Source organism: Grammomys surdaster, unplaced genomic scaffold (assembly GCF_004785775.1).
Source record: "Grammomys surdaster isolate TR1022 unplaced genomic scaffold, NIH_TR_1.0 126133, whole genome shotgun sequence".
In the NCBI taxonomy this organism is placed as follows: Eukaryota; Metazoa; Chordata; class Mammalia; order Rodentia; family Muridae; genus Grammomys; species Grammomys surdaster.
In genome coordinates, this window is record NW_021620941.1 from 4,467,592 (window position 1) to 4,479,410 (window position 11,819).

Below are 11,819 nucleotides of genomic sequence, written 5' to 3' on the forward strand. Positions count from 1 at the left end.
CTTTGCCCAAAGTGGTGATTTCAGAGAGCAGCCCTTCACTGGCTTTTTGTGGTCCCTTTTATGGGGAAGGGTTAGGGTTGATACACAACAGCTGTAGGGACAACTGGCTGTTAAGACCTGGACAGCAGAGGGGCTCAAGGCCGCCTGCGGGTAGGTAGGTGTAAGACTATAGCATGTGGAAGTTATCAGGGTATGAAGGCTGGATAACAATGTGCTTCCTAATTTGGTTCCACAGCAGCTCACAACTGTCTGTAACTCCACTTCCAGAGGATGCAGCACCCTCATACAAACATACATGTAGGCAAAACCCAATGCACATAACATACATGAATGAAAGAAAGAATGAATGAATGAATAGAGGCCTGGTTCAATTTCCATCACTCATGGGTGCTCACAACCTCCTGGAAGTCCAGCTCCAGGAAATCCAATGCCCTCTTAAGTTCTCAAAACAAAGACATTTAAAAATACTAAAGACAAACAGAACAACTTCTGACAATGCAGATTAGTAGAGTGCTCAAAGCTCTGGGGTCAATCCCTAGACCCTGTAAACCGGGTGTGAAGATACTCATCTGTCACCCCAGCAGTCCTGATGGGAGACCCTTTCAGGATCAGGAGTCCGAGTTCAGGCTTCATCTGAACAGAAGCTCAGGCTGGCAGCACTGAGCCAGCTGCTACTGCTACTTTGCATCCAAAGAACCAAGCTCAACCCAGCAGTTAGAAACAGCACAGGTTGGATATGGTGTTCCCTCAAAGAGCGTTTGTTTACTGAGCTCTGCGGTGCCCAGCGGTAAAGCCGCTGGGCTACACCTTGTATATTCCTCCCATTTTTCAGATGACGAAACTGAGTCTCCGAAGGGCATGCCTTCGGGATCCTGCCCCTCCCTACTGCTTCTCACTTAAAGCCAAGAGTCTCAACTAAATAACTACCCCCTAGTATCCCTAGCAGTTGAGGGTCCGGGGCCCCAGTCTGCGAGCCAGGGCGTAGTCCTCCAGCCTCTCTGAAGCTCCAAGAGAGACAATAGCGAGGTCGCGGCGGAGGCGAGGGCGCAAGTGCCCCCCTGCCCGCCGCCCTTTGTTTACCCGCCTGCCCCCTCGCGCGCCCCGGGAGGCTGGGAGGCGCCTCTCGCAGGCTTCCTCCTCCCATTCTTGTGCTAATTGGGTGTCAAGCTGAGATCAGTGAGAAAGAAATCCGCCCGGGCTCGGGTTAAACTGCCGCCAAAGACGAGGGCTGAGCCCAGAATTTGATTAGGCCAGGAGGAAGCCGCAGGCCGGGGGAGGGGTGGCTATGCTTTCAGGCCCCCTTTGAAAGTCACTGGGTCACACCCCCCCCCCCCCCCCCGCCCTCGCCACAACCGCCTCTATGGGCCTCTGGAAGGTATTTAACCTTCTTCCTAGGAATTGAAAGCGATAGCCACACACTGGCCTGGGCAGCCATTTGCCTGTCCGAGCACTGCTGGACCTCCAAGGATGCACGAGGCTGGCCCCTTCCAGTAGCGCCCTGTTCAGCATGGAGGCGGGGTGGGGTGGGGGTGGGGTCGTTTACCTCCAGACTCTGGTATTTGGAGAGGCTTTACCCCGCCTAGTCTCTGGTTCCTCATCGGTGAGATGAGGATAAAATCCTACCTGTTCTGTGCTTGGTGGTCGTTAAGAGTCTATACGGGAGTAGTTGACCTCCAAAGTGCGCTTTCACGAAGGGTTCACTGCTCATCATTGCAATGATGCCTTTCCCCAACCATACAGCTCTATTGCCTTCCCGGTTTTTTACTTGTTATTTATTTACTATTTTAATTATGTATATGTCTTGTATATGTTCATGCTAGCTCGGTATCAGCACAGTCCAGAAGAAGGCATCGAATACCCCAGAACTGGAGTTAAAGGCAGATTCGAGTCACGCGATGCTGGAGCTGGAATCTCTTGTTCTCTACAAGAGCAATAGGAATTCTTTTTTTGTTGTTGTTTTTTTTTTGTTTTTGGAGACAGGGTTTCTCTGTGTAGCCCTGGCTCTGGCTGTCCTGGACCTCACTCTGTAGACCAGGCTAGCCTCGAACTCTCGAACTCAGAAATCCACCTGTCTCTGCCTCCCAAGTGCTGGGATTAAAGGCGTGCGCCACCACCGCCCGGCAGCAATAGGAATTCTTAATGGCTGAGCCGTCTCTCTAGCCCCGTATATTTCAAATTTACATTTCAACCCCTCTGATAGCATCTTCCTCTGAAGTATAGTCCTACTCTAATACAAAATTTATTTTTATTTTATGTATATGTGTCTTTGCCTGCATGTATGTGTACTATGTATGGGTGCTGAGAACCCAGCAGCAGGTTAGTCACTGAGCCATCCTTCCAGTCTGCCACACCCCTCCCCTTTGACAGTGTCTCACTATGCTCCTTGACTGGCCTGAAACCATGTAGACTAGGCTGGCTTGAAGGCAGGGATCTACCTGCCTCTGCTTCACAAGTGTTGGGACCAAAGGTGTGAAGAACCCTGCCCAGCTGCTCTACTGGCTCTTTTGTGGGCCTTGACCTGGTCTGCTTGGCATGCTTCCTTGAAAGGCCTCCTGTTGCTAGGCCCTGGTGCACAGAACTCATATTCCCAGCCCTTGGGGTGAAGCAGGAGGATTCCTGCAAGCTGTGGGGCAGATAAGGCTACACAGGGGGAACATCTGAAAATCAACAGAACAGTGCTCCTGTGTCCCAGGGCACACCTCATTTGATCCATCTCCTAGCAGCTGCAGCTGCTGTGCTCCATGGAGGTGGATCTGGGGCCTAGATCTTGCTCCAATAGCAGCTTTTTCTATCTGCTTAGGTGAACCAATGGGTGCTCTGCAACTGTCAAGTACTTGATAAGTGTGAGGAGCTGCCCAGTAACAGTAGCTATGAAAGGCAATTTTATAAGCATGTATTGATCAATTACTGTGTGTATGCAGAGGGCTCAGCATGGTCTGGGGACAATCAGATGCAGGTCTAAGAGCTGCTGGTCCCTCAAGGAGGGGTTAGACGGAGTCCCAGTATAAAAGTGGGAAAAAGCCTTGTTTGAATGTCTTGTTTTGTTTGATTACATTAACCTGTGCCTGTGTGTTTAGGATAGACAACCTACAGTCAGTTCTTTCTTTCCACCATATAGGTTCTGCAGATCCACGAGGTTGTGGAGCTTGGCAGCAGACGCTTTTACCTGCTGAGCCATCTCCCCATCCAGTTTGTTGAAATGGAGTCTCACTATGTAGCCTTGGTTGGCATAGAACTCTCTTTGGAATCACAGAGATCTCACTGAGTGCTAGGATTAAAACTATGCATCATCATGTCTAGCTATTCTTATGTGTATGTGTTTTGCATGACTTTGTGTATGTGTATCATATGTGTGTAGTGGCCAGGGAAGCCAGAAGGTATGGGATCTACTGGATCTGGAGCTGGCAACGAACCCAGGTCCCTTGTTATGTTTTTGAGATGGAGTTTCACTCTGTAGCCAGCCTGACTCATCTGGCGACTGTCACCTCAGCCCCTCAGTGGTGAGTGCAGGGGTGAGCCACATCAGACCTGGTTTCTAGTATGAGATTTGGGAGGTGGGGGGTGTTTCAGAGACAGTGTTTTACTGTGCAACCCTGGAACTCCCTCTGTAGACCAGGCTGGCCTTGAACTCAGAAATCTGCCTGCCTCTGCCTCCTGAGTGCTAGAATTAAAAAGGTGTGCCACCACCTCTCAGTTCATTTTTTAATTTTATGAGTATGGATGTTTTGCCTGCACATATATCTGTGTAGTGTGTGTGCAGTACCAGTGGAAGCCAGAAGAGGGCATCAGTGTCCCAGGAACTGGAGTTACAGATGGACTGCTTTCCTCTGGAAGAGGAGCTAGTATTCTTTACAGTTGTACCATCTCTCCAGACCCTACAGGGTCTTTTTTTTTTCTTTTTTCGAGACAGGGTTTCTCTGTGTAGCCCTGGTTGTCCTCCCAAGTGCTGGGATTAAAGGCGTGCACCACCACTGCCCGGCTCCTATAAGAAGAGGTCTTAACATTTGAAAAGTTTCTTTTTTTCATCAAGCCTAAATCCTTGGAAGCCTAAGCAAAATTCCTCAGAGACCGGCCTTGGGAACCAGAGTGTCACCCTAGCTCAAATGGTGAGGCAAAACCCCCACATCACTTCATGCTGCTTTTTTGGCTGGGCACTGTAGGCCAGGAATCTGAACCCCTTGCTCCCTCTGCTGGCCATACTTGACACGACACCAGCCACCTGCCCTTGTGTCTCTGGCTTCCTTCACTTGGTTTGCTCTTAGACATACGGAGAGTACCCCAATGCATAAGCCTTTGCCCCTGAAGGCACCTGGATCTTTTTCTTAGTCTGGTCACCCCCACCTCTGAACTACTGTCGGCTGTCTGCTGGCCCAGGGTGTGGCCCAGAGCAGGCTCCACAGGTTTGTGTGGAATAGCAATTTCTGGCTTCCTATGTGGCAGGGTGGTGCACCAAGAGCAAGGCCTTCTGCATTCCAGCACCTGTGTGACACTGGCCACTGAGTGAGTCAGAATCTCCTTGCTCTGGGTCTATTCTTGAATAGTCCATTTATAAAACCTGTCTCAAGCCAGTGGTGGTGATGCACACATTTAATCTCACCACTCGGGAGGCAGGTGGATCTCTGTGTTAGAGGCCAGGTTGGTCTGCAGAGCTACTGAGTTCCAGGACAGCCAGAGCTGTTACATAGAGAAACTGTATCTAAACACATCCCCTCAAAAACCTGCTTCAAGACCCAGTTTAGCTCCTAGAACTGACCTCTTCTAATTCCAGCTCCAGGGGATTCTGAAGCTGCTGGTTTTCGGAGACCTAAGTCATGTGCACATAACCACACATTACTAAAATACAACAAAACACTCAAACCAGATGTCTTTCATCGAAGCACCTGGGAGGAAGCAGAATTTTGAGTTCAAGGCCATCATCAAGTACATACCAAGTTAAACACCAATCAGGATCACATAAAACCATCTCAGAACTCAAACAATTGACCACCTCACAGATACATGAGAAGGTCCAACAGTGGAGGCAGGGCCCTTGTGAGTCCACCCTGGGCAGTTAGGACCCTCTGTACTTCCTGGGGACTCCCAGGTGTGTGTGTGGGACTCTGGACCAAAGTGCTGCTGACTGCCCAGGACTGCCTAGGCAGGTCAGGCAGTCTATCTGGGTCAGATACATCATCCTAAAGGGGCCTGTCAGTCTCAGCCTAGGCAGAGGCCTGTCCAAGAAGACAGAGCTTAGATGTGAAACCTTCACAGAAAGCCTCGGAGGGGTAGGGAGGCTCCAATGGGTCATTTGGCAGAAGATGGAATAAGAGGGCACGGGCCTATGGACAGCTCTGTGGAGGAGAGGGCTTTCCCTCAAAGACCCCAAGTATCGTCCCACTCCTAATGGCTTCTCAGTTTCTGAATCCCCCCAGTTACCCCATCATTCAGGAGACACTTGCTCAAAGCCATATGCTTCTTCTAAAGGTTGAGTTTAACATCCTGTCAGATCTGGTGGCGGCTGCTCCTAAGAAATTACAGGAAGGCAGACTTATAAGAAAGGAAAGGGGAAGGGGTGTGGTAGCTACTAGCCAGATCCCAAGCTAAGTGAAAGGGGGTAGAGGGGAAGGAGGTAGGCAAGGAGCCAGGTTGTCAGGCTAAGAGGAATCAAGGCAGAGTTTATTGGTCCCTGACCCTCCCCTCATGCCTGCTCCACCCAGTCAGGCTAGGACAGATGGAGAAGGCAACACAGACTCACAGACAGGGAGGAAGGCTGAATCTGAGAGACAAGACAAGACACCCCCTCCCTCCCTCCCCGAGACAAGAACAATGGAATCTGGAGAAACAAGGAGTGTGTGTGAGATCCTGACTTCTTGAGACAGGGCCCGGTGGCCACACGCTGTCCTCCTTTCCCCAGAGGTTCAAGTAGGGCTAGGTGACACTTCAGTAGCTCTGGACCAAGATACTCTGTGGACATGGGATGGCTGGCCACTACAGTCTTTGGCCACTTAGCTTCCTGAGTCTAGAGGCTTTTGCCTTGGTTCATTTGTAAGCTCCCTTCTTTTTGGAGGAATCTTGTAACTCCTCTTGCACACCCTGGTCCACTGGACCCAAGACATCATCCTAAAGAGGCCCAGCAGTAAGCCTGGGACCCAGGGGCCACGCTTGGACCAGAAGACACAGCTTGGATGAGACTTTCACAGAAAGCCTCTGGAGGGTCAGGGAAGCGGCAGTGGTCACTTGGCAGTTTGGGAGGGGGGGGATCAGCACCTAGGGGCGGAGGTGCGGGCCCTGCTAGCTTTGGTCTTGCATCGCCCAAGGACCCCTCTGGGGTGGAAGCTGGGGCTCTGAATCCAGCATCCTCTGGCCCTCAGAGGGATGTAGGGGGAAATCACAGCTTTTCCTCGCCTGTCTGGATTCGGGTATAGGCCTCGTGGTCCAGTGCAACATAGCAGCCCTTCCGGGCATCCAGATAGAACAGTGGGTCTTTCACAATAGACGGGTCAAAGCCCTCCTTCCGCAACTCTGTCTTCTGGAACTTGAAGGTCCCTAGAGAGTGGGGAAGAAAAGTCAGAAAGTGAAAGGCAGGGGTTGGAGCTCCTAGAAATCTGATAAGGGGTAAGAAAGGAAGAGCTAGGGAAGAGAGGAAGGACACGGGGAGCCTGTATGTCCAATATCATCTCCGATGGGCAGCAGAGTAGAGAGCACAATCGAGGTCCCTTTTATTTGAGCACTGACTGGATGCAGAGTCCTCAACATCTTGAGGCATCTTCCTACTGTTTCTAGGCTATCCCACTCCCATCCTGGTCTATCATATTCTAAGATGCATGTGTTTTCTTGCACAGGGTCTCACTAGATAGCCCTGGCTGTCCTTCAAACTCAGAGAAATCTACTCATCTCTAGGTCTGAAGTGCTGGGATTGAAGGGGTGCATTACCATGCCTTTTGTGGGGGAGGCAAAGTCACACAGTGAGCAAGTGATAGCCTAGGAATGATTTGAACCTAGGAATGACAGATCATCTCCCTAGATCTGCTAGCCTCGGAAATGCCAGCTATTGCTCCCAACAGAAAGTGCACTCCCTCAAACCAGACCAGCCTTCTAACTTGCTCTGAAGCACTGCTGTGGAATTCTTGTGAATCTAGGCCTCCAAAGTCCCTGCCATTCCACCCCATGCTCTTGGGGGGTGGCGGGGAGAGACACCTGAGACCAGACCAGACCAGCAAGAATGAGAAGCTTTATGAAAGAGAAAAACCAACCCAAACGAGTCCTCTTGACCAGTACTGCTCATGTGTAAGCCCCTCAGTCACACCACCTCTATCTCAAACGCTCAATCCATCCACGGTGCTAGCTGCCACTACAGCGGACAGTGGAGATGCAGGACGGGGCTGTAGAAGAGAGCGGCTATGGCCTCTGCAGCTCCACGAACTCCTTACAGTTGAATCCAAACCCCCATATCACTAACCCACCCAACTGTGACCCTCAGAGACCCTTGCAAGTAGTTCAAGCTGCAGAAAGGCCATCTGGCAGCTTCCCTGCTTGTCCTGGGCAGAATCACATGCCAGCCCCCAGGAAATCAGTCTCAGTTGTGAGACTGGCACCTATGTCCCTCCCTATGTCACACTGGAGCCTGGGCCCGTCCCACCATTTCATATGTTGCATGGAGTACAGATGTCACAAGATGACAGTGGCCAGAGGAGGCTTGGAACTGACAACGCATGGGAGGGGTCAGGCACATGGACCCCAGGGTAAGCAGCCAGGGGAAAGACTGAGCAATAAGGAAAGCCAGGAAGGTGGGCCTGGACAGGAGTTTCTAAACTCCCTCTGACTTACGGAACTCCTGAGAGCCATCTCAGGAGCAATACATAGAAGGATGTCACTGTGCCACCATGTGACCATAGAGCCACCCACAGCTCACTCTTGGGCAATACCAACTCCTCCTGAGACACCCTCAGTTCTCTGCTACTCCCCACCCTGCAGCTGGAGATCCATATTGGACCAGTCTTTCATTTAGATAGCTTCCTACTATTTCTAGGCTATCCCACTCCCATCCTGGTCTACATGATCCTATAGGCTTCTGATTCTGATGGCCTCTGCTGATGGCGCACTCCTCTCGAAGCACCCAGGTTTGGGTCACTTTTCTCTTCCCTTTAATTTATTGGTCTACTACTATTTGCCTACGTCCTTATCATTTTTCCCTCATTACTACTTCTCTGTGGCACTGGGAATCAAACCTAAGGACTCCTGTGTCAGACAGCCTCTTCTACTGAGTTCTGTCTCCAGTCTATTGTGCTGTGATCTGAAGTCTATTTTCTTTGTTGCTGTTTTGTTGTTGCTGAGACAGAGTCTTGTGTATTGTAAAGCCAAAGCTGGCCTCCTCCCTCCATTCCAAAGCATCAGGATTACAGGGGTGTGCTACCACACTCAGCCCATTCCACACCTTTGGAATTCCTTTGGAATTTTTCTCCTCTGGGTCTAAAAGATTCTGTAAAGCCTAGTCAGACCAGTGTCTCTGAAGTAAGGCAAGGCAGCCATGGACCAGTCCTCATTCTAAGGGATGGTGAACCTTCTCTGAAGGCTGGGTTTGCACATTTCCACATGGGAGAGCAGCATCTCAGCCCTGGGGCAAGGCTGTTTGTCAAGGTCAGAGATTAGCCGGAGAGCTTACACTACAGAAAGACCCAGCCCTGAAAGCCAGGAGCTGGAACCAGGGACAGACCTGTTTTGTGCAGCTCAGGCAAGAAGCGAAGGAAGATGGGGCGGGCGTACAGAGGCAGCTCCTGTTTCAAGGTCTGTGCAAAGCTCTCCAGGTCACAGTTGCTGATGGGGCTTGCCACGGCAGCCATTCCTGCTCGGCCCTCAGTTCCTGGGAGCGGGAGGGTACACAGTCTGTGGCAGGCAATGTTCTGACACACCCACCATCCTTTCCACACCTACCTGGCACCTCAACACCATAAACTGCCACATCTGCCATATGAAGTAGGCGGCTGAGTGTGCCTTCCACTTCAGTAGTAGACACATTCTCCCCTTTCCAGCGGAACGTGTCCCCTGTGCGATCTCGGAAGTATAGGTAACCCAGTTCATCCATCACCAGCACGTCACCTAGGGAGGGTACAGTTAGTCAGGACTGGGCCAACCTAGCTCCTGACCCAGGTTGAGTCAGGCAGTCATCATGGGGGCTGGGCTTTGTGGAGTCCAAGATATGTTCTCTGAGACTGTGGAAGCCCTCCTCATCAATCCCTGTTCCCTCTGGAAGGGGTGGCAAACAGCAGAGGACTCACCAGTGAGATAGGCTTGGTCCCCCTTCTTGAAGACATCATTAGCAATCTTCTTGTTGTTTGCACCCTGGTTGAGGTACCCATCGAAACGGCGCAGGGGGTCCTGCTGGATGATGCGACCCACCAGCTGGCCTGGCTGGCCTAGGGACAAGAGAGCCAGTCAGGTGTGGCCTCTTCTACCTGTCTTCACCCACAAAGGCATCCTGCATCTTAAGCTGACTTGATGCTGTCACAAAAATGTCCCATTTGTCTCCTAGACGGAAGGTAACTGAGAACAGGGAGCACATCTGGGCAGTTTGGGAGCACTGACTGGGCCATTAACGGTGAGGGTCCAATGAATTGATCCAGGAAAGAACAAACACTCAATGCACACAGGCCTGACTAGACAGCCAAACAACCTGGTAGCACCGAGCTCTACACCCGACCGAGCTCCCGATGAGTGTCACACACATTACCACACACACCCTGAGTCATGCACTGTCACCAGCCCTGCATGAAGATGAGGGCTCCTGCATGAGACTGGCAGTAGTGGCCAGGATGGGGCCTTCTCAGGAAGGTGTGCAAACAGCATGGCGAGCGAGGGTTAGTGACGGTAGTGGGGTGAGCAGTGGGTAAAGCAGAACTCACACTCAGAATGGTTCATCCACACTAACTACCCTTCAAGACAAGACCTTCCCCTCAAATGTCCACTCCCTCCCGGGGCAGACCTGGTTGACAGGGAATGCAGACGCCATCAGGTCCCCGGATCAGTTCCATGGTATCCTCATTGACTCGTACCAAGCGGATAGGGTACACAAAGGACAGGATGCGGCTATTGAAGCCACAGGCCCCCACCTGCAAAGGCTGAGACTTAGGCCAGGGCTCCATGGACTCCTCAACCGACAGTGGGGCTGGAGGGACTCAGATGTCACTCTCATGCTGGAATTCTGCTTACCCCTCTGCAAGTCTATGGTCTATTGTGATCCATCCCCACAGCAGCCTTATTAGCCCCAGTCTGGACCTTACCTGGCTGTCAAAGTTGCCCAGGCTACAGTTGCACTCAGTGGCCCCATAGAACTCAGCCACCTGGGGGATGTGGAAGCGGCTGGAGAAGTCGGTCCAGATGGACTGCCGAAGACCGTTGCCCAGTGCCATGCGCACCTTGTGCCGAGACTCAGCCTCACGGGGTGGCTGATTTAGGAGGTAGCGGCAAAGCTCACCAATGTACTGTACAATCTGGGATGAGTGTGGTGTGAGTCCAAACTCTAGGGATGCCCACTTCACTACCTCCCCACCAGAGACCGAACAATCCCTTCCCTCTCTGGGCAATCTGAGCAGTGAAGAGATTGCCCAAGGGACCATTCTGAAGTCTCAGCTGTTCAGATGGCTCAGTGTGTAGGTAGCAGGGGAGAGACTGGGAATGGGGCTGCTCATGCCTGTCCCTCCTCACTCACTGTGCAGTTGTACTTGACACAGTCGTCCCAGAACCGGGAGGCTGAGAACTTCTTCCGGATCACCACAGTCATGCCGTGGAGGAGGCACTGACCGACCCCCACGATGTTTCCTGAAGTCAGAGGGGCCTGGAGGTTAAGGACATAGAGACCCCACCCCAGAGCCTCTCCTCATTCAGGCCTGCCTCTTCACGGGACCTCCCTCCCTTGGTCTCCTCCTCCTGTTCTGTCCTGCCATGTTTACAATGCCTGTGGGATCAAGCACACACTTCTTGTCTACACAGCTGTCACTCAAGCAGACAGGACTGCTCCCCTGCTGGGTATGTTTTCTCTAGACAGTCTTCTCAGCCCCACCACTGGTCTTCCTGGGTGTGACACTTGTGTCTCCTCCTATCTTCTCTAAATCGTCTCTTCCTGAGTGTCAGGAAGGTTCCAAACATGGACCAGCTCTGTGGTGTGGAGCAGCCATAGCCCTGCCCGCACCAAGTCAGAATGATATCAAGCTATCTTCCCTTATGTCCCTATAACCAAGCAGTAGTGCTACTCATCTGCAGAGACCAATCTCAGTACACAGCAGGCAAGACGCCCCGAGACACTGACCCAGGCCAGGAACCTCGCGTCACCATCAGTGGACAAGACTGTGGTGGAGTCCATGGCCCTGCCTGAATCTGAACCCAGATTTGAGCTCCCACATCTCTACTGTAAGTGGCTAGGAAGTGGAGCTTCCAAAGGCACAGGGTGCTGGCAGCTAAGGGCAGCCCCAGGGTTACCTGCTGAGTGATAGAGGGGGAGGCAGTCATAGACAATGTCATCAGGCTGCATGCGGAACCCATAGTACACCAGGGAAGCCATACGGTAATACCTTCAACGGCATACAAGGCAAAGAGGTCAGTGGGACCCTGGGATGGCAAGAGGAGGCCTCCCGGTCCTGCATGGGCCACATCCACCCCCGGGCACTTGTCCCTTACCTGCTGTGCACCACAATGGCAGCCTTGGGTAGCCCCGTGGTGCCCGATGTGTAGACATAGAAGAGCTTATCTGAGGGAGACAGATATGCAGTGCAGGTCACTGGGAGAGCAGCTGCAGGACCGTGTGGGGGAGATGTCAGGGAGACAGATATGTAGTGCAGGTCACTGGG

At 52.0% G+C, this 11,819-nt stretch overlaps 1 protein-coding gene across 1 annotated transcript in view; it reads right to left on the bottom strand.

The window, feature by feature from the left end:
* Positions 1–5,625: 5,625 nt before the first annotated feature.
* Positions 5,626–11,819, bottom strand: part of Slc27a4 (solute carrier family 27 member 4) — a 12,873-nt gene continuing 6,679 nt past the window's right edge. The window contains exons 5-13 of the mRNA XM_028757141.1: positions 11,650–11,719; positions 11,452–11,543; positions 10,685–10,794; positions 10,257–10,466; positions 9,959–10,085; positions 9,255–9,392; positions 8,911–9,075; positions 8,693–8,839; positions 5,626–6,525 (exon numbers count right to left, since the gene is read on the bottom strand). Coding sequence (XP_028612974.1) covers positions 6,368–6,525; positions 8,693–8,839; positions 8,911–9,075; positions 9,255–9,392; positions 9,959–10,085; positions 10,257–10,466; positions 10,685–10,794; positions 11,452–11,543; positions 11,650–11,719 — 1,217 coding nt within the window. The 3' untranslated portion in view covers positions 5,626–6,367. The remainder of the gene's footprint in view (positions 6,526–8,692; positions 8,840–8,910; positions 9,076–9,254; positions 9,393–9,958; positions 10,086–10,256; positions 10,467–10,684; positions 10,795–11,451; positions 11,544–11,649; positions 11,720–11,819) is intronic.